The sequence below is a fragment of the Pleurodeles waltl genome, chromosome 6, assembly GCF_031143425.1.
Source record: "Pleurodeles waltl isolate 20211129_DDA chromosome 6, aPleWal1.hap1.20221129, whole genome shotgun sequence".
Lineage (NCBI taxonomy): Eukaryota > Metazoa > Chordata > Amphibia > Caudata > Salamandridae > Pleurodeles > Pleurodeles waltl.
In genome coordinates, this window is record NC_090445.1 from 1,057,808,957 (window position 1) to 1,057,832,157 (window position 23,201).

General features: G+C 44.1%; 1 protein-coding gene across 3 annotated transcripts in view; it reads left to right on the forward strand.

Annotated features, from left to right (window-relative positions):
* ESPN (espin) overlaps nucleotides 1-23,201 on the forward strand; it is a 917,745-nt gene that overhangs the window by 580,774 nt on the left and 313,770 nt on the right. For all 3 annotated transcript variants that reach the window (XM_069240012.1, XM_069240013.1, XM_069240014.1), the window contains exon 8: nucleotides 21,270-21,431. In XM_069240012.1, coding sequence (XP_069096113.1) covers nucleotides 21,270-21,431 — 162 coding nt within the window. The remainder of the gene's footprint in view (nucleotides 1-21,269; nucleotides 21,432-23,201) is intronic.

The window sequence follows — 23,201 nt, forward strand, 5'->3', positions numbered from 1 at the left end:
GGAAACTGGGGGTTCCCAGGTCTTCCTCCACCTCATCTGCAGGGACCCACTGGGGTGGATAGCAAGACAGATGATGGTTTGCCTTCTTCCCCACCTTTTCAAACTACTTTCTAGTTTCCATACAACCAAAGCAGTTGACTGAATTCATGATACTCTCTGACGTCATCAGTCACTTTCCCTCTTGCCTGGTGCTGGTCAATGCCGAGTCTTAGGAGGCAACAAAATTGAAGGGAATGACCGTCAGCACAGAAAAAGTGACAGAACAGATGGTTTGGCATTAGGAGAAAAGGATCAGAGGTTTTTGACAATGAGTGGTGGTACACTGCTAGATTTTAGGTCTGGCGTTAGCCAGACCTTTTGATTTTACTGAAATGATATATAAAACATCCTTACAGGGAATTTTAACTACCTCTCTTCATACGTGGGTCTTTTGTGTCATTCACATTTTGCCTCCACCCGCTACAGCATAAAGCATGGTGCAATGGGTTAGCCTACTTTAGCGTTAACTTCACTTTGAGTGACTTCATTTTGCTCTTTCACAATGAGCACTTCCGCACACAAGTTAGTTCCCTTCAGTTTAAGTGTTTTTGTTGCATTTGCTTTATGATTACATTAGTGTTACCATTTTGTTAAGAGCCGGAGGTAATAGCAGTATGCTTTCCAATAGATGAGAGCATATGCCACATTCCAGCCTATCAGCTCCTGTCTCCTGCCAATGCAGTTGTAAATTCCTTCTGAAGCGTCCTATGTTTACCTGACACCTGGTGGACATAACAGATTGCATTCATTTTAAACTCTTCTGTATTAAGCCATGTTCTTTTTACTATGCATGCAGTACTCACAATTTTCAGCACTGGTAACACAGTTTTATTGATTTCCTTTTTGTTTGTTTCCTTCTTTTATTCTTTGTTTCTTTTTTTTCCTTTCTTCATTCATTGCCTTTCTATCTCTTCTTTAATTCTTTCTTGCTTTCCTTCTTTTTTATTTTTTGATTATTTTTGCTTCCTTTCCTTCTTTTCTACTTTTTCCCCTTTTCATCCCCCCTCTTTCTTTACTCCTTGCCTTCGTTCTTTCTTTCTGTCTCAAAGGCAAGAGGCTGGCTGTCAATGACAGAACAATTGTTTTTTTTAGGTCAGTGTTAGCCAAGGCCTTTTGATTTGACTAAAATTATGTGTGTGACATAATCACATATAGGGGTTTTCAGCCACAATTCATCCATCTGTGTTGTGGATGTGTCATTCACATTTTTCTGCAACCCAATCAGGAATGCATCAAGGGGCAATGCATCAGCCCACTTCAGCCTTTGGCTGACTTTACTATGAGTTACAGCTTGCTGCCCTTTGACAAGTAGGACACCACAAAGTGGTTCCCTTCAGTGCCAGGGATGTAATGTGCTTTCTTTTTTTAGATCAAAATCCATTTTTGCTTTTAACCAATTAGTTTATTTACTATTAAAAAACTGTTAGTTTCCTGAGCACTATTGTTCTGCAAAACTCCAGAACTGTTTGTGTTACCAATGCTTGTTAAAGATGGTATGAAGGGTGTTACTGAGGGTGTTTATGAAAAGTGATAGTTCACCATTTATCCTTTAAAAAAAAAAAAAAACATATTGTGCAGTAGAAAGGAGGAGGTGGGCATGATTGTAGATACAGAAACATGTGGAGATGGTTTTTATATTTGGAGACAATGGCAGCAGTGGTCAATTAGTGCATTTTATGTGTGGATAATGACATTCTCCCTCTGCATAGATGAGTCTTGTGAATCTGCTTAAATGTGGTGCTTTGGGGGAGAGGGGGTAAGTAACATAAAATTGTAGGGACCTGTCAATAACAAAACGTTTACCATGAAGGAGTTACAAGACCACTGCTCTCACTGCTTGCCTATGGACTTTTCTCTGTGGAAAACAGACACCGGTTCTTTCCCTCAAGGAGTTCACATTGAAATGTTTATAATACTAGTTGTGTATGGACATAATGAAGTGTAGTAATCATCTGGGCACTCTTTGGTCCTCCTGCCTTGCATTATTATCTGCTCACTCCTTATTAATCTGGATTTCATGTGTGTTTACTACCTTTCCAGAGAATGACCAGAATCAATTTTCACCATGTATCAGTCACTGGTCACTTAGGTTCTCATGCTTCATTCTCTTCACGTCCTAAATGCCACTTCTAACACGCTAAGCATGAATGCAGAGCAGTGAACGATCTTTATTTCTCAGATCATGACATGAGGTACAATCCAGTTATCAGTGAAAGGCACTTAGGGCCTGATTCTAACTTTGGAGGACGGTGTTAAACCGTCCCAAAAGTGGCGGATATACCACCTACCGTATTACGAGTTCCATAGGATATAATGGACTCGTAATACGGTAGGTGGTATATCCGCCACTTTTGGGACGGTTTAACACCGTCCTCCAAAGTTAGAATCAGGCCCTTAGTCTGCTGTCAGTCCCAACCCCCAGTGCTGTACTCATGTGTTACACTGCATGTGCAACGTGTCTTATTGAGCATCAGCATCTACTACACATATTGTCAGTCTTAGCCAGACTTAATGCTTCAGTAATGCGTGTGTTGCACATACGCCATGTTGATGATTAGAAGAGAAGCTCTAGAGTGCAGCATGAGGAGGGTGGTTGCTCTTCAACATTTAAGTAGTGCAGACTGTATGGAGCCTCGTTTATATTTCTCACCTCACCACCATCATAGGCATTGTCAGTTCAGATTTAGATTTAAGATAGCCCATCTCTTGGTTTCTTAACCCAAGGATGCCTTTGGAGGATCGGAACTTGTGTCATGTCCATGTGATTCAGAGTCTGTGCAATCCATGCTGCATTTTTTCATTTTTTTACCAGCTTTACACTGTACCAAGGAAATTGTTTTTAATCCCCCTGCTTAGGTATCTCAGTATAAGAAGATGTAGGTCAGTTTTATTTTATCTTCAATTAATGCAGTCGGAACTACTTGTTCATAAATGTATTTCACCTGCAGTAAGATGGAGAAACCTGGTGGGCAAGTAATGCACAGTAATGCTGTGTCTTATGTAGGCCTAGGTGGACTTCGCAGAGTTCTGCAATGCGCAACTCTGCAACATGCCGAAAAAACTCCACCGCAGCAGAGTTTGGGTAAGTCATGCTGTTCACGCAGATTTGTCAGCATCAGGAGTTTCTCCTGTGCTGTAAAATCAGCGGAGCCAGCATCACGCAGAGTGCCAGAGGGCGCTAACTTCTTTCTGCCACTCTAGTAGATTTTCTACTCAAGCGGCAGCTTTCTCAATGGGGGCGGTAGTGACCTGCCATGCCCACCGGCGTTCTGAAATCTTAGCACTCGTCAACATAGCGATTTCTCTCATTCGCACTCACCAACTTAACGTTGGAAAGCTGCGTGAGAAAAAAAAACTCTGCTCTGCATCACTTCGAAACCCTGCGAACTCCGCGGGCAGAGCGGAATTCTTCGCCCACCCCTTGTCCTATGAAATCGATCTGTTAGGCATGCTTTTCCTTTTTTTTCTATGTTTTTATCCAATTTGTTTTAAGTATATTTAGAGTGTGTGAGACAAACAAGCTGCTTGATGTAACAGTATTTATTCCTGGTTTTATTTGTAGACTAATGCTGAAATTGTCCTTCCTTTAACCACAAGTCACTTTATAAATGATTTTTAAAGCCTGCTAAAATTGTTGCTATGCATTATTTATGTGTACTGATGATCTCTGGGTTATGTTTGCTTTCATGTTTTTTAAGCTGAATAAAGATTTATTGACTGACTGACGGAATAGTTTGAGACCTTGAACAAATCTATTATTATTATTATATAAGAACTCAGGTCGAATGTTTTTTTTTTTTTTACCCTTAGTTGGATACACTGATACTACCTTTCAGGAGTCAGGGTTAGAGGATCCTAAGGCAGATAAGGAATACTGGGCCCCACTGTTATAACTGGGCCTTTTGTCACTTTTGTCTTGTGAGCCTGTAGTGTGGAGCTCCCAGGTCAAAACCAATAACTCTTTTTCAGCACTTGACTCTTATGGTAGTTGGCAGAGCAGTCAAAGACTTCCACAGATATGGTGCTGTGGAAAGAGATCAGCACTTGGCAGCATAAGAAACGACACTCAGTAAATTGTTGTCCTGTCAGTGCTTTTTACTATAAAATTAAAACCTTTTGACTACATATGCTACAAAATATGCATTAAATGGCAGGCAGAATTACATATGGCGACACTCTCAACAAGACTTCACTTCCTGCTTGGCATGCCCAAGTAGCCTCTGGATGTACCCTGTACCATGTGTGCAGGGGCAGCTTCAGTAGTCTATTCACCTCAAGGCATTGAATGCTAGAAACAAAATAAGACCCCCTACAGGCCAAACTCAACATGGTGGTGCATTCATAATAGTCAGGCTTACTGCCTTTATCAAGGCGTCACCACAATTGTAAAAAGCAAAATTGTAAAGTCAAAACAGTGCAACTTATATTGAAAAATTTCAGATGATACCACCTTTCAAGGACCATATGTGCAATGTTATTACCACTAATGCACATTTGAGTAAATAAATCAATGTCCCAAGCTATGCAACATGTGGTTTCTTCTTTAACTTTATACTAAATACAAAACAGCCATGCACACCAGCACAACAAAATGAAACTTTTCCAATTCAAGAGCACTTGAACTAATTGAAGCCCCCCCTATCCCCAGGTCCCTTTTGTTAGACCTCAGAAGACCGAGGGCTCCTGTCTTCTGGCACCCCACAACCTATGATAGTACTTTTGATGGTACCCCTTCTCCTCCTGGGCATCACCAAAAACTGTATGTACCTTTTTGTAGGTCCTCACTGGACTGTAGGGGGCACTTCTTTGAGGCCACCACTTGCTGCCCTTCTTTCATTTTTTTTTTACTAGGCTCTCAGGCATGTGTATTTTTCTCAAATCAGGTGCCCCTGCCCTTCCTTTCAGATACCCAGGTACTTTTAAGGAAAAGGATGTGAGGGAACCCAAGTCCGTGCAACTAAACTAGCTTCACTTCTCCCTCTGAGCGCAGGCTTCCCTGGAAGCAGGGGAGCAGGCTCCTTCTTCTCTCCTGCTGTCCCACGAGGTGTGTTCACACCAGCAGTGTCTTCTTCACTCCCCCTGATATATGCATGGGAAGTGGGAGAAAACAGGCTGCCCCCATGGCTTTCCCTCAGGGTCCTGTAAAACAGAGTGCTGCAATTCTTTAAAGTAGCTCCCTTTATACTGGGATTCTGGGAGCAGGGAGCTCCACAATCCCAAATTGGCCCATCGGCTCCCTCCCCCAGAGGTGTTGGCTCTCACCCAGTAGGAATATTGAGGAAAGAGGCGTCAATGTGGAGCCATGCATTCTCCCTATTAATGGCTCCTCTGCATAACCTAAGCAGCCATGAGCTCCCTGGGGTAATATAAACAAACCGCTTGAGGGGTTGGAGGCTTCTTTGCTCAGTGGCACTGGCTCCCCATAAGTAGAGTGAAAAAAATCACTACTATCCTTGACTCCACTGGGCCATTTGAATTGGGGTTTGTTGTGTTTGGTTTCTGGTGGCACACTCCAGCCATTAGGAGTGTTGATTTTAGGCCTCCTGTATACAGTTGTCTCTCTCCAATGAGGAAACGTTCAGGGCTTTCCTTCCTGCCCTGTAGCTCATCAGTCAGAGTTTCGGCTTTTGCTGCAGCTCAAACACACAGCTGCGTCCTTCAGGTAGTGGGGAGCAGTGTATAGTCTAGGGTCTTTACTTCTGTCTGGTCTCTTGGTAATCTCCTTGACCCAGAGTCTTCCTTCATCAGCTCCCTGTGGCCCTCAAGGCTGGGTACACTAGCAGTCTGCATACCCCAAGGCCTTCTGACCATTTGCAGGGCACCTGTGCGCCCAGCACCAAGCCAGGGAGGGTGCCCTCTTCAGAGATACCCCTCATAGGACCAGTCTATAAAAGTTCCTGGGGGGGACGCTCTCCACCAGGCTCACCAGCATTTCCACCCTATACTGTCCCCTATCATTCCCCAGAGGGTGTGGGGAGGCCAGTGCTCTTAGTCCTGGAGACAAGCCCAGAGTGCCCAACCACATGTCTGCTCGTCATATGTGTTAGACTTGGCACCATTGGCGTGGTCTCCCCTAACTTTTTGCCATTACTTCCAGGTTGTTTCTGTGTACTGAATTCTGTTTTTGCTATTTTTGTTACTCTGGGAACTTTACCACTGCTGACCAGTGCTAAAGTGCAGGTGCTCCTATGTGAAATTATATATGTAATTGGCTTTACCATGACTGGCATATTTGATTTACTAATAATAACCTAGTAAAGTGCACTAGAGGTACCCAGGGCCTGTAAAACAAATGCTACTAGAGGGCCTGCAGCACTTGTTGTGCCACCTACATGAGTAGCCGTGTAAACATGGCTCAGACCTGCCACAATGTCTGTGTGTGCAGTTTTTAAGCTGCCAGTTCAACTTAACAAGAGTACCCACTTGCCAGGCCCAAACTTTCCCTTTTTACATGTCAGGCACCCCTAAGGTAGGCTCTAGGTAATCCCAGGGGCGGGGTGCAGCGTATGTTAAAGGTGGGACATGTACTGATATGTTTTGCATGTCCTAACAGTAAAATACTGCCAAATTCAGTTTTCACTGTGCAAGGCCTACCTCTCTCATAGGTTAACATGGGAGCTGCCTTTAAAGATGATTAAAGTGCAGATTCCCTTTAAGAACAGATATAAATGTGAAGTCTGGGGTCTCTGAACTCCCTTTTTAAAAATACATCTTTTAGTTAAAGTGTTTTTTATGATTCTTAGTTTGAAAATGCCACTTTTAGAAAGTAGGCATTTTCTTGCTTTAACTATTCTGTGACTCTGCCTGTTTGTGTATTCCCTGTCTGGGTCAGTTTGACAGTTGGGCTGTTTGTGCATCTCCTCTAGACAGTGACACAAAGGGGGCTGGGGTGTAGCCTACATATCCTGATGAGCCATCTGTGCTGGACTGGAGGGAGGAGTGGTTACTCACCACTGAATGGGCTGTGGCTGCCCTCACACAGTGCAGTCTCCAACCATCTGATGTGTGTCTGGGGCCTGGCCTGAGCAAGGCAGGATCTTGTGACCAACAGAGATTTTTCTTTGAAGTTGGGCAACTTCAAAGGCAGAAAGAGATATACGTATTGGACCCAAAACCCCAGACTTTAGATCACTTATGGATTCAAGAGGAACCTCTGCCAAGGAGAAGTGCTAAAGAGCTGAGGAGAAGTGCTGCCCTGGCCTGTGACTGTGCTTTGTTGGGCTATCCAGCAGTTGCTGCTTTTGCCTGTGAAAGGGGTCAGAGACTGGACTTTGTTGTGCATTTCTGCTTGAAGAAGAAACTCCGAGGGCTTGGAGTAGAGCTTGCCTCCTGTTTTGAAGCCTCAGGGACAGCAAAGGCTTCACCATCCTGTTCTGAGTCTGTATGCTGTGGACTCTAGCTTGCCAAAGGGTGCCATTCCAGTTCCTGGGCCCCTGGAAGTGAATATCTGGAGAAAACCAGTTTAATGACGCCGGACAACACTGTGCGACTTTGCTAAGGACGCTGCTGCATGGAAACCGTGACGCCACCTGCCCGAAGCCGTGGACCTCGCAGAAGCGCGATGACCCCAACGTCTCCGCAGGTGCTGACCCACCATGAATTCGCAAGGAGCCGATTGTTGTAAGACCGACGTCTGTGACACCCTCGACGCTATTGCAGCACCTGTGGCCCATTTGACATCATTGTGACCCAGTGAGGTTGCCACACAGCATCGTGATTTCACCAGACTTTATATCTGCCGGAACCAAGGGACTGACACCTTGCAACTGATGCCACCTCACCTCCACCGCTCTGCAGTAAGGACCCGATGCTGCTGCGTGATGCGGCTGCTCCTCTTTCCAGTAGCTCCGGATCCGATGCCGCATCAGATCCAGTGACGCCTCACTCCCCAACTCCATGCACCGGCCTGTTTTTTACTTGTTTTACAAAGGTACTGTAGCTGGGGGTCGTACGACTCTGTAAACGGCGCCACTGGCATCCCATTGTAGGAAACGACTTTGTCACGACACCGCTTAATATCAAATTGCAGCATTAGTACTTCTATTTTGTGTTTTGTAAGTGCTAAAATCATATTTTTAATGGGGCATTGTGGATTTGTATTGCATTTGGTCTTATTTATTTAGATAGAACATTTACTATTTTTCTAAACCTGTGTTGTGTCATTTTGTAGTGGTTCACTGTATTTCTGTGTGTGTTGGCACAAATACTTAACACATTGCCTCTGAGTTAAGCCTGCCTGCTTATGCCAGGCTGCCCAGGGGCTAGGCGGGGGTAACTGAGTGTGATTCTCCTTTACCCTGACTAAAGTGAGCTTCCATGCTTGGACAGGGGGCAACCTGACTGCCAACCAAAGACCCCATTTCTAACAATTTGAAACTGGGAAAATAGCTCTGCTACGTTATGCCAGAACCTGTAGGTTCTGGGTTTCCTCATGGCTTCTGCTGCTGTTGTTTTTCAGTGTATCAGTGTAAACTGAGCAGTAGGTTTTGTGTCACATATTCTGTCATTTCTTTAACGTTCAAAGATAGAGCAATATCCCACTTGAAGTTTGATATTTCAACAATATTAATTGAAGAACCACCTTTCAAAAATTCTAGGTTTGGCACTGGATGTAACACCTGGAAATATCTTAGTGCAAATGTGGAATACCTGGAGTTGATTACCCTAATTGTTTAATGTGCTTCTAATAACATAGATGATTCAGTATAAAATAAAAACAATTAATCTGTAGAACACTGAAAAATCAACAGCCAGTAACATTCTAATAATATAAGACTTAACAGCCCTCACTAATATTTTATTTTCTGAGTATTAACATTACTTCTACATCTTTTGAGACAATGTCGCTTAAAACGTTATATTGTTTCAAAATATTACGGTGGAAATATCGCTTTTTCCATGTCTACCGATGGCAAGCCCCTATTGATTTTTTTTATAGCCTTCCTCTTTTTAATCTGCTTTTATATAGCCTTCCTCGTTTTCTGACAGAATTATCAATCCTTTTGATAAAACGTGTCATTTGCCTGTTGGATCAATAGTCATGTTTGAATCATTGTAACCTTGGATTCTATAAAGCAGTACTTAGTTTCTCCTAGGGATATATTGCCCTGTGTCACATCAGGCTCTCCTCTATAAGAAGCACCGCGACAAAACATGTTAATTAATAGCTTCTAGGCTCATTTACACTTTTCATAATCACAATGTTGTTTGGTCTTTAAATTTTACAAAGCCTATTCACTTAAGGTGTGTGTTCACACAATATTGATAATAAATAGTATTTGCAGTATAGTGCTGCACAGTAAGCAGTTCAAAGATTTGTATACGGTCATTAGGAGTGGGTTGGAATATTCTGTTCCACCTGCAGAATTGAAGGAAGCTGGCGACTCTGACTCTGCGTTACTCTTGTGCGAGGCTCCAGAATAGTAAAATAGAGAGTGAGATTTGGTGGCCTCAGTTTGATTTTCTTGTCATTAGGAGGACATCCGCTGAGACATTTCTGACACAGGTGGTCACGAGCATTCACGTCAGAAGGCTGCAGAAGGCTAGCACTGAGTAGAAAATCTAGTCGAGCGGCAGCAAAATCAACTCGTGTAGCTGCATGCGCTGGTGCACCGTGTGGTGATGTTCAGCTGATTTTTCAGCACAAAATGCATTGCCGGTGCAAACTTGCAATGTGAGCAGCGCAATATGCCTACTTCATCCCCTTGACGAAATTCCATGGAATTTTGCATGGATTTTTTGTAAAGTTCTGTGAGTTCCCACCACCCCTAATGTTAGTGTGAGTTACACATTCATAATTTGCAAAATTAGGATTGAGAGCAAATATATGTGCTTCTAACAATTTACAGAGGCAATCTTTATTGCATAGCTTTGTCAAGGTAAAAACAAACTTTTAGGAGGTTGTGGGAAAAACATGTTTTTTTTCTTTATCAGCATCTACTGTTTAACCCCTTCGCTGCCAGGCCTTTTCCCCTTCAGGTGCCAGGCCTGTTTTTTTGGCTATTTGGGGCAGTTTGCGCTTAGGCCCCCCAATAACCTTTTGTACACATAAGCTACCCACGTTTTTTTGGGAAAGTGACTAGCTGTGGATTTTGATCTCAGCCGGCACCTAAAAAAAGCCTACCAAACCTGGGCATTTTTAAAAACTAGACACCTAGGGGAATCCAAGATGGGGTGACTTGTGGGGCTCTCACCAGGTTCTGTTACCCAGAATCCTTTGCAAAACCTCACAATTTGGCCAAAAAACACTTTTCCCTCAAATTTCGGTGACAGAAAGCTCTGGAATCTGAGAGGAGCCACAGATTTCCTTCCCCCCAGTGTTCCCCCAAGTCTCCCGATAAAAATGGTACCTCACTTGTGTGGGTAGGTCTAGTGCCCACAACAGGAAATGCCCCAAAACACAACATGGACATATCACATGTTCCCAAAAAAAACAGAGCTGTTTTTTGCAAAGTGCCTAGCTGTGGATTTGGGCCTCTAGCTCAGCCAGCACCTAGGGAAACCTACCAAACCTATATATTTTTGAAAACTAGACACTTAGGAGAATCCAAGATGGCATGACTTGTGGGGCTCTCACAAGGTTCTGTTACCCAGAATCCTTAGCAAACCTCAAAATTTCGCCACAAAAACACTTTTTCCTCTCATTTCGGTAACAGAAAGTTCTGGAATCTGAGAGGAGCCACAAATATCCTTCCACCCAGCGTTCCCCCGAGTAGTCTCCTGATATATATGGTACCTCACTTTTGTGGGTAGGCCTAGTGCCCACACAGGAAATGCCCCAAAACACAACATGTGACACATCACATTTTCCCAAAGAAAACAGAGCTGTTTTTTGAAAAGTGCCTAGCTGTGGATTTGGGCCTCTAGCTCAGCCAGCATCTAGGGAAACCTACCAAACCTACATATTTTTTAAAACTAGACACTTAGGGGAATCCAAAATGGCATGACTTGTGGGGCTCTCACAAGGTTCTGTTACCCAGAATCCTTAGCAAACCTCAAAGTTTCGCCACAAAAACACTTTTTCTTCTCATTTTGGTAACAGAAAGTTTTGGAATCTGAGAGGAGCCACAAATTTCCTTCCACCCAGTGTTCCCATGAGTCTCCCGATAAAAATGGTACCTCACTTCTGTGAGTAGGCCTAGTGCCCATGACAAGAAATGCCCCAAAACACAACATGTGACACATCACATTTTCCCAAAGAAATCAGAGCTGTTTTTTGCAAAGTGCCTAGCTGTGCTTTTTGGCCTCTAGCTCAGCCGGCACCTAGGGAAACCTACCAAACCTATAATTTTTTTTAAACTAGACACCTACGGGAATCCAAGATGGGGGTGTCTTGTGGGGCTCTCACAAGGTTCTGTTACCCAGAATACTTTGCAAACCTCAAAATTTGGCCAAAAAAATGCCTTTTCCTCACATTTCAGATACAGAAAGTTCTGGAATCTGAGAGAAGTGACAAATGTCCTTCCACCCAGTGTTCCTCCAACTCTTCCAATAAAAATGGTACCTCACTTGTGTGGATATGCCTAGTGCCCACGGCAGGAAATGGCCCAAAACAACATCTGGACACATCAAAATTATCAAATACAAAACTGCCTGTTTTTGCGAGGGGGGCACCTGCGTTTTTGGTCCTGGGCTCAGCAGCCATATAGGGAAACCTACCAAACCCAAACATTTCTGAAAACGAAACACCCAAGGGAGTCCAGGGAGGTGTGATTTGCGTGGATCCCTGAGTGTTTTTTACCCAGAATCCTCAGAAAAGCTCAAATTTAGCAAAAAAAAACAAATTTTTCCCACATTTCTGTGTGGGATCACCACACCGGGACAAATTTCCTACCACCCAATGTTCTACTCTGTCTTACAATAGAAATGATACCTCACTTGTGTAGGTGGCCAAGTGCCTGTGACAGGGAAGAGCCAAAAACATGTTGAAATTGAAGGGGAACCAAAGCGGATCTAAAAGGGCTGCTTGGAAAAAAATATTTTTAGGCTGACAAGTGGTGCGGAATTGTTATCGTTATAGATGCAACAATGCTGGGTAGTAGTAATTTTGTGGATTCCTGCAGATTCCGGAAGGTTCCATCACAAAAATGGGGGAAAAATGTGTGATTTCCAGCAAAATTGGAGGTTTACAGGACATTGTAGGTAAGAAAACAGTGCAGGTTGCATGTGAAGCACACCACCCTGGACTCACCCAAATGTTTAGTTTTCAGATGTGTCTAGGTTTTGTAGATGTTTCTACAGGGAAGCGTCCCAAAGTCCAAAAAGTGCAGCCCTCACCATTCCAAGTGGGACGATTTTGAGAGTTAGCCAAAGTCTCATGCCCCAAATGTAAATCCAAAACCCAAAATAATCAAATGTCCTCTTGCTTGCTGTGGGATAACATGCTTTAGTGTGCAGGGGAGAGCTGAAAGACTGTTACCCCCTTCAGTTGGGGTGGGGGCATCCAGTAGGTTTTCTGTCCCCCAGGGGAGTGAATCTGGAGTAATTGCTCCATCTGCCCCCTGGTGGGCAGAACAACTTTGTCCCCATTTATTTGGGGTGGGGGTATGGCCATACCCCCACCCTCTTTAAAAAAAAAAAAAATCTTCCCTGGTGTCTGGTGGGGTGTCTGCCCCCCTCTGGGCAGACGAGCCTTACAAAAATAGGCCGATCTAATGGCCTAAAATAGATTTGCCCCAGGGGAGTGACTCTTGCCTAAGGGGTCGCTCACCTTGAGTGAAATTGGTGCAAAACAAAATAACTGGTGTTTAGTGGTTTCTGCCCCCCTTGTGGGCAGATTGGCCTAATAAAAATAGGCCTATCGGGGGCAGAAATGGCCTAAAAACAACCCCCCCCGCCGGGGAGCAACCTTTGCCTGAGGGGTCTCTCCCCTTATCAATGTAAACAAATAAAAACAAATCCCTGGTGTCTAGTGGCTTCTGCCCCTAGGCCAATCTGCCCCCAGGGGTGGCAGAAAAGGCCTATTAAAATGATTGTCCTCTGGGGAACAACCCTTGCCTAAGGGGTCGCTCCCCTTATGCCAATTACATTAAAAAAACAATTGCTGGTGTCTAGTGGCTTCTGCCCCCCTGGGGGCAAATCGGCCTAATCAATATAGGCTGCTCTGCCCCCGGGGGGGCAGAATAGGACTAATACAATTATTGGCCCCTAGGGAGTGACCCTTGCCTAAAGAGTCACTCCCCTTATGAAAGAAAAACAAAAAATCCCTGGTGTATAGTGCCCTCTGCCCCCCTGGGGGCACATCAGCCTAATCAATATAGGCCAATCTGCCCCCGGGGGGGCAGAAAAGGCCTAATAATAAAATGTCCCCCAGGGGAGCAACCCTTGCCCAAGGGGTCGCTCCCCTTTATATGTAAAAATAAAAAAAGTCCCTGGTGTCTAGTGGGCATTTCTGCTGCCCGATCGCATTGAGATCGGGCAGAAGAAATGCTCAGAATGTCATCAAAAGAAAGGAAAGGATGTCTCTGCCTGCCCCCTCTTCCCGAGCGGAAGAGAAATGTTTAGCATTTCCCTTCCGCATCGTGCTGGAAGCATGCTTCCAGCATGATGGGAGGTGACCTCTCATGAGGTCAGCACACGATCATCGATCATGGGCTGACATCATCAGACGTCACTGGGGGGGACCAGGAGGGTCGGGGTGGAAGGGGAAGCGATTCCCCTTCCATCCCTGATGGGGGGCATGGGTGGGAGGGCCACAGGGGAAGCACTAGTGCTCCCCGTGGGCCCAGTGCAGGACGAGCAGGTCTCGTCACCGGCACACGGGAACCGTGGCCAAGAGCGAGACTAGCTCGTCCAAGGCACCGTAGGGGTTAAGAAAATAATCTGTATGTCAATAGATTGGTTAGATATCACTTACACTGTTTAAGGCAGTTTTACTATCTATTGTTCTTTCTATATGCATACAGTGATCCTTGGGACACCCCCCCCCTTCAGCCTCCGGTTTGTTTGGGTTCCCATGATCAGACAGTGACTTATTTGCTATGTCTTACATAATTGATCACTGTTACATTTTAACAAAGTAGTCCATCTCTGGAGAGACAAACATAGATAACAGTTTACTCCATTATCATCAGTGATGCCAGGAAGTCTTTTGTGCAGAGAAACCTGGTTGATTGGCATTGCTGTTCTGTTGCTTAAGGAAAGGGCAGTCCATTCACTACAAAGAGTGGGGCAGTAGTTCAGGCCATATACTGATTGTGCTCACCCGTCAGTCAAGTCATCTCTTTGCTTGGAACATTTGCAAAGGACAGTAGTGAATTTTGGTGAGTTCTGATTGGCTAGATATGTGATTAGAAATGTGAATCACTTAGTTGAGCCTCTATAGAAATTCATATAGACACAGGAATTAAAGCTATGTACATTTCAAACAGTACTACGGGTTCTGACATTCAACACACTTCAATCATTTGTTTTACTTTAGGTAAGGAAAACTATAATTTGACATTGATCCAGCAGATTACATTTTAGACTTATAGGTAAAACTGACATTTACAGCTCACATTTAGCATATGATTATTAGAAACAAACTGAACCAATACGAGACACAGCTTTCTTTATGTGATTCATTACTTTCTTTTTTGTATCAAAAAGAATCCATTTTGCCTCACACGCAGCACCAATTCAACCCTGCCACATTAGCTACTGTTACTTCATCTTCACTAGTTCCTGTTGCCTGTATTGGTCTCAATTCTTTGAAACGCAGAGCTAGACTGTGTAGATGCCAGTAGCAACTCTTGCAGGGGGTTGTTTCAAATGCAGTGGGTTTTAAGTTGCAAGATCATACATGAATTAAACTATGCTGTGTTAGTAGCAGCAGATGATTGATGTATCAAGGCAGGCTGCCTGGACTAGTGGTTTATGTAACTGGCTGTTTCAGGCACATGCATTTTCTTGAGTGTCACATTACATAAGGAGTCCTACAGAGTAGTTGCAGGATGGAGGCATGAATTTGTTGAAAAGTGATGGGCTGTTACTCCACGGAGCTCTGGTGCCATAGCACTGGTGGAAAAGGAGACTCCTGTTTCTCCTTGCCCTTCTGTGAGTCAGCATGCTGATCAGGGCTCAGTATGTGTGCAGTCTGCCTAATTCCTGTGGATGTCTGTGCTGCAGATCCCTGTTCCACCACATATCCTCTCTATCAGTCCCACCTCCTGCCACTTGCTGTCACTTTCACCTCCTACTCTTCAGGTACTCGCACCTGCTGCCCCTCACTGTTACTTACAGTTCATCATCCCCTTTATCATTCATACTCCTGTTTGTGTGTTAACACACGTCTGCTTTCAACAAAAAAGTTTTACACACATAAAATAAGACAAACCTCTTGACTTTGCAAATGCTTGTCTCAAAGTTGAATTTATGACGCACAAATAATAATACATAAATAAAAATGTATAGCTAAGACAAGCCACTTCACACTTGCAGCACGCCAACTGTTATAAAACACTGAAGTTTCAGGCAAACAAAAGTATTAACCTTTCACGTTTTATAGCTCTTATAGTTAGCACTGCTTTTAAGAAGTTTCAATGCCCTCTGAGCATTGCACCGGTCACTACCACTGGGTTAATTGTATCAGTGCATCTGTAATGAAGGTAGATAGTGTCAAAGGCTTCCGAATGGCCAATCCAATTTCTAGTATTGAACCCTAATTATTCAGGTTAAGTATGTTATCAGACCTGTCAACTCACACAGCACCATTGTGCGTCACACAATTTCGGCTCCCTACACATGACCACCTGGTGAGGAGCTGCAATCACACAGTGGCAGAGAAAATTAGCTGAAAACCACTAAAAGCCAGTGGTGGCCCGTCCTTTAGGGCGGAGGGGTCATGCCCCCCCACCCTTTGCCCCTCATGAAGAGTGTCTGTCAGGCTGAACAAAGGCTAGCCTGACAGACACTCTTCATTTTCAGCTCAGACAGCCAGGAGTGAGCCATGCGCGATTTGCGCAGACTGCTGGCTGCCTGAGCTGAACTTTGCTGGGCTGAGGAGGTCACAGCTCCTATGGGCGTGACCTCCTCGGCTCAGCAAAGGTGCCTCAAGGCCCTCCCCTGGGTGACGAGTAAAGCGTTACCCATTGACACTCGCCCTGGGCGCTTCAGGTTTAAGCCCTAAAGCGCCCAGGCTGAGTGTCAATCAGTGATACTTTGTCACAGAGTGGGGTGGGGTCAGCAGTCTCAATGACCCCATCTCACTCTGTGACGAGGCTGGTCAGCCAATGAGGGAAGTCAGCAGTCCCAGCCCTCCTGGGACCTGGAGGCTGAAGGTAAGTGTGTGTGTGTTTGTGATGTATTAAATTGAATGTTAGGTCCGCACGTGCATGTTTGAGTGTTATGGGTGTTGTTAATGGATGTGCGTGCATGCGTGCGTGTGTGTGTGAAAGAATGAGTGTGTGTTATGTTTTAAAATGAATGTTGGGTGCGTGCGTGCATGTTTGAATGGTATGAGTGTTGTTGATGGATGTGCGTGCGTTCGCGTCTGCGTGTGAACGAATGAGTGTGTGTGTCTGTGCTTCCCGCCCGCCCCCCTCCCTCCTAAAGCTGCCGGAAGCCACTGCTAAAAGCAGGGATTTCCAGCTCGTTTTGGAGGCAGTAACCAGCCAATGTCTATCAAGAAGTGTGAAAACACCCAAGGACATCAGCAACCACCTGAATGACTCATTTTTGGGAGGGTGTGGAAAGCTTCGTAAGGGGCAGAGTGTCTCTTAGATAGCTCTCAGCATGAGGCCCGCCCCTCCAAGGCCCCACCCGCTCCTCCCATGCTAAAAATAATTTGTAAATTGCCAGATCTGTATTATTTCTGATCAGGTTGCTCTTTGTCCTATAGAAATGTTAGTGTTCATGGGCCTTGTGTAGGGAATAATAGTCCATCTATAAATAACAGTGGGTACTACGAAGGAGCTCCAGTTGGACAATTCAAAACATTAGGAATCTTATGAATACACACCATGTGCTGAATTTGTGTATGTTTCCAGAATTCCCTAGATTCACACCTCTGACCTTCCCCTAGCAACGCACATGCTCCCACCCCATTTACAAAGTTACAACACTAGAAAATGTTCTTGTCAAGTAAATCCTTCTATCTCATGCCTGGTATTAAGGGGCATAACATTATTTGAATCAGGATTTGGGGTATTAACATAGAGATAACTGTTTCCAACTATAGTTGACATCTCCAAATAGAAAAAACTGTGTCATTAAAACTACTGGAAAAATATGTAAATGATGAGAGGGATCACCAGTGGCATTCAATCTATAAAGATGGATCATGAATAGCAAACTCACATTGATTCCAAAGGAGTCAGTTCTCAAGAAACATCAGCAGCTTTACTGATTCCAAAATATGTAATCATAAACCAGCATTATGGACTTTCTAGTAGCTGAGATTAGACCTGGAAGATGCCCCACAAATGGATCTGCCTCATGTCATTAAATGAAATAATGATCCAATGGTGATTTTCCCACTTTCTTGTCTATCTATTCTATCCTTGATTCTTCAGCATTGGGGAACTGGAACGTAAAATGTCCTTCAAATATTCTGGAAAACATACTGTCTAAATTGCTAATAAAAAGAACTGTAGACTTTTCTCTAATTCACACTACAACATTATTTGGATAACATATTTTAAAATGGTTCCTAGTTTGGAAAGGAGCCAGAGACTATTAATGTTTTCTCTCTGTAATGATAAATGAATCACCCTACAGAGCACAGAACAACCTGTTTTAGATAACAATATGTTTAAGACTATAAAAGGGCCCCTGGAATGTACTATTGTTGATCTTGAGGATATGTCATGGAATTAAGTCTACAAAAGTTATTCTTCTGACTCCTCCAGTGAAGTTATTGAGCAGAGACACATGAAATACCCAACTTATGTTATTAACACCTGACCTTTCATATAAGCACAGCTACCATCGATACCCATTATCTTGATATAACAATACTTGTATCTTCCCAAAAACGAGACTGGTCAAAGGTATGTCTGGAGAAAGTATTCTGGGGCTCATCATGACATTAGCGGTAAATACCGCCTACTGACGTGGTGATGGCCGCCAACATACCGCCACGGCGGCTACCATCCGTCCAACATATTATGAGCACGCCTGACTTCCACCACAATAAGGGCGGAAATCTGGCAGTGCTCATGGTGGTGGACGGTGGTAAGCTGGCGCTGCTAACACCAGCACCACCACACCAGAAGCACTCTGCCAGCCATATTATGACCAGTAATACAGCCTGGCGGTGTTCTGCTGGTGGGGCGCTGCTGGTGGTAGCAGCGCCCCTTACCATTCCCTGACGGATGACCTCTTCACTGGACAAGGTAAGCCATGTGTCTGACAGGGGAGGGGGGTGGGAGGGTGGGGGTGTTGTGTGTGGGTCTGAGTGTGTGCATGAATATGTGAGTGAGTGTGAATGCTTCAGTGTGTGTTGTGTTGTTTGCATGGTTGAATGCATGTGAGTGAAAGCGTGTAAGAATGGTGAAGTGAGTGAGTGTCTGCATGTCAGTGTATTTGTGTGAGTATGTCTGAAAGTATTCGTGGATGAATGCGTGTGTGCCAGTGTAAGTGAATGGTTGTATGCGTGGTGCATGTGGGTGTCTGTGTGCGTGTATGCGGGGAGGTGGGGTGTGGGGTGAGGTTCGCTGTGACTGTAGTGGGGGTAGAAGGGGGATGTGTGTGGCTGTGGGGGGTGGGGTCAGTTGTGTGGTGTGTGCGTGTATGGGGGTTAGTGAGTGGATCAGAGGGGGTGAGGGAGTGAGTGGATCGGAGGGGGGTGGGGGCATTAGTTTGTGGATCAGAGGGGGTGGGAGTTTGGATGGAGGGGGGGCATCAGGTGGGTGTTAAGGGGGGTGGGGGAGCCACCTACCGGTAACAGGAAAGGACTTCCCTGTCACCAATAGGGCCTACCACCATGGTTTTCGTGGCATTGCTAACGCCACGAAAACCATGGTGGTAGGTCGGTTCATAATGCCACGGGCGGTGCTATGTCGGCCGCCGGGCTTGAGATAGACATCTCCGGCCCGGTGGCTCATACTACCATTGCGGTATGAGTGAAGAAGTGGCAGGTTGGCTCCAGCCAACCTGCCAGTCTCATAATGTGGCAGTATTACTGCCTGTTGGCGGTAATACTGCCACATTATCCCTGGCAGTCAGAAGACCGCCAGGGACATAATGAGGGCCTCTGTGTATCTTTGATGCGGGGCCACCTTTTTAAAAGGGAAATAAAGTAAATTTATTGGTATTTATTATTTACTATTATTTATCTAAGGAAGTGGAAACAATACCTCTAATACAATAATTGTATAAACTCCCTGATCTGAGTTCATTTATGAAGAAGGCTAGAACGTTGAACCTCAAATATGTTACTAATTAGCCTGCAGTATACCTTTTATTTAAAGTTATTAATATTGCTGGTCCCTTTCCCTCTTTTTCACTATCACTCGTGGTCAGCACCGTACTGTGATTATTACATGATATTGTATTTTTGGTGGCAGCTTCCCAAACGAAGATGATAAATACTTACTCTAGATTTGATCAGATGTGACCATTTGGTGCAAATGTTTTTTGTAATTTTTTTTTTATCAAGGCTAATACTTGTTTTAGTGGTCTTTTTCCCATTTTTTTCACAATAGTATTTGAGTTGCGCAAATAATTGCTAATGTTAATTAGAGCAAGCATATAATGCTTAATGCTTTCATTAGTGGGTGTTTGTTGACAACCTATTTTCTTTCACTGGGTTTTTCATGAAACAAGTTGCACTTCAGCATACCACCAGTAGTCAAACTAAGTCTCTTTTTATGAATTAGAGATCAGTAACACTCTTAGCTGGTGAAGGATTTCTTAAATTTCACAAGCTGACAAGATTTTATCAATGATGGCCTGGTGTACTCAATAAACACAATGATATCTGAACTGTGATTGGGTCCAGAAAAGGTGAAAAACCTCAAAGCCAGACTTAGGGCCTCATTACGTCTAAGGACTGCCAGCCACTTGGTGACAGTCAGACCACATTACAACCCTGGAGGGTGGACCCACCAGTTGTCTCCGCCGGTAATGTGTTTCCGGATGGGCCAATGGAGACCAGAATTGTACGAAGCCACGGCGGTGCTGAATTTAGCTCCACCATGCTGATTACAACCCCACTTTCCACCAGCATTTCCATGGCAGTCACCCCGCCAATGAAAGGTTGGTAAAAAGCCAGTGCCAGGGACTACAGGGGGCCTGCACAGCCCATGCCTATACCATGGCATAGGCAGAGCAGTCCCCCCCCCCGCCCGGCACCATTGCAGCAGACAGTACGCATTCTGATGGTGCTGGGGTGCTACGGTAATGTCTTCAGCTCAGCTGAGGCCAATACCATAGCACTGTTTCCACCTGGGAGCCCGGTAGGAACCTTATAATACAATGTTCCTTCCGGTCAGCCCGGGGCTGGAACATTGTAATACGGTCGGGGGGACACCACCACATCATGACAGTGGCATCCTCCCCATGGGTTTGACGGTTGGCTTATTAATAATGAGGCCCTTAGAGTTTGGTGTGCAAAGTACTTAAAAATGTGACAGAGTACTCTGTTTGTCAAACTCTTCCAACCTCATTTTGAGTAGGAAGGACCACCAGTTTTATGTTGCCAGAACACTTGTTGGCTCCATTGAAGGAGGGCTTCTCCTGATGGCCTGGCATAGTAGGAGCCGTCGGGGAAAGGGCATTACCCCACCTGTCCTATGTAGGGTAATGTCCTTTATTCTGTCCATCACTATATTTACCCTCCACTCCCTGGCTGTGGGTGTCATTAGTTATTTATGTTTCAGTAACAACCTTTCACTTTGTGAGTTTCTTTTTGGGAATCAAAATCTTTGTGAAAGTTTGGTGAATATTCATCAAAACCAGCAAAGGCTGCCCACCAAACATTTTTTTCTTTGAAAGGAACTGCCTTTAAGTGGTTATTGTCAAGAAATGGAAGTCACTGGTGGGCCAGTGGTAATCTCTGAATTTGGCAGACAGTAGTTCATTCATCAAACTTTAAATCTGACCGCTAGATTTCCTATATTGGTTATGCTGTCATAACCATTTCAGAAGATAACATGAAATAGAATAATACCAATAACTACAATGAGTACATAATATTGTGTGTGAAATGTGTATATTAATTTCTATTTCTTCTAAGTTGACTGCTACTTTTTCCGTCAAATGTTTGACTGTGCTATTTGATAAAAAGCTCTAAAATTGGTCTTTTTTAGCTTGTTTCACGTGAAAATAGTCCAGAGGGACTTCGACGGGCTGACTCCTGCAGGAAATCAAGAAACTTCAGCAAGCAGCCCAGCACTGGGGATTACTATAGATATCTAGGGCAGAACACAGGCGAACAACCAGGGAGTAGAAAGATGGCACACAGTGAGGAGGTGAGCCTGGGCAGGAGCCAATGCCCAGATTTTACTAACCTAAGAATCACCCAGACCTTTTTAAATGTATGACCCAATAATGGTGATGTGAAATTCCTTGATCCACTAACCTTCTATGAGACCCATGTTGGCTTCCAAATGTCTGCTCCTCCAGCCATTCTCCGGGCAACTACATTTTTGAATGGTCTTTCTAAACTGTTGTTGGAAGGGAATTTTCTTTTTTATTCACCTTCCCACTGTCTGTACCTCTAATCCACTTCCTAAGTTCAGACTTCAGCTTTGTACCACCCACTTACATCATGCAAATTTTCTTTACTCTTTCTCGTTTTAAATTTAAGTTTTGGGGAATCTAATTTCAAACATTTTAAAAGTCTTTCACTCTTTTCTAGAGTAATCATTATCCTCTTGTCTCATCTTCCTTGTCTTTCACATGTATTTTGGATCCTTATTTTAATTTGAGATTCCTCTATTTCATGCATGCATACATTTTGCACCTTCAACTATATTGTTAACTTTGCCATTCAATGTTGTTCATTTTTTCAATGGCTCCTTTACCTCTTATTAGTTTCTGTGTCTGTGTAGTAGTTTTCCCATCCCTGTGTTAGAATATTCTACACTTTTTAAATTTGTAATAGGTCTGATTTAACATGTTTATGCTTATAGGGAGAAAGTATATGATTCTTATTATGAATACAGGGGTGTTTAAAATTGTTGGTATAAAACAAATTACTATTAACTATCTGGTGATTCACATTGACCTTATATTGAGTAAATTTGTTTCATTTTAATATATTATGCTGAGAACATTTTCACACACTTCTTGTCTGCCAAAACCTACTTAAGTAGATTTATTAGATCAGGTACATTGTGTGAATGGTTAAAATGATAAAGACTTTCAGTGCTAGTATTTAATTTGGCATATAGGCCCTCGTTCGCACAGAAGACCGCCACAGCGGTCTTCCGCGCCCTGGCCCTATTACGACTTCCCTGCCGGCCCAGCGGGGAACAGGGCCTTAACATTGACACCGGCTCATAATTGAGCCGGTGGCAATGTGGCGGTGCATCGAGTGCAACAGCACCCGTTTCACTTTTCACTGCCCCTAATTTGGGCCATGAAAAGCGCAACAGGTCTGTCCATGGGGGCCCCTGAGCTGTCCATACCAAGCACATGGAGAGTGCAGGGGCTCCTGGCACCCCTATCCCTCCAGTCTTTGCATGGCGGGGCTACCAACATGCAAAGGCTGGCGGAAAGGGGACTTGTGATCCCCAAGAAACTGCTCTGGTGGATTGAGACCGCCAGCACCACCAGGCTGTCAGCTAGTGGCAACCTGGCAGTGCCAGCGGCCAGACCACTTTTGGCGGCAGTCCGAGTGCCAGCGCAAGTCTGGCATTCAATGGAATGCCAGGCTCGTAATGAGGGCTATAATCTCTAAAACGTACAAAACTGTTTTTTTTATATCCTTTAAATATTGGACACTTTGTTCTACTTTTGGTTGTTTTTACATGTATATTGTAGGGGCATTCTATTTCATGTTAAGGTCAGTAGTTGGAAGAGGAAGAGCATTCCTCAACTGGGTTCTATATCGAGGAGTACACTCATTTATTCAAGCTTTTGAAAAATTCTAATTAACTGATCGTTTTTTGTGGTACACGTGATTATGTCCTTCACTCGAGGCTCTGACATAAAAATTACAAGGCACAGCAGAGGTGGATAAAAGGACTCATGTATACATGTGATATCTTTCTTTAGTTGAAAAATGTGAGAAGACA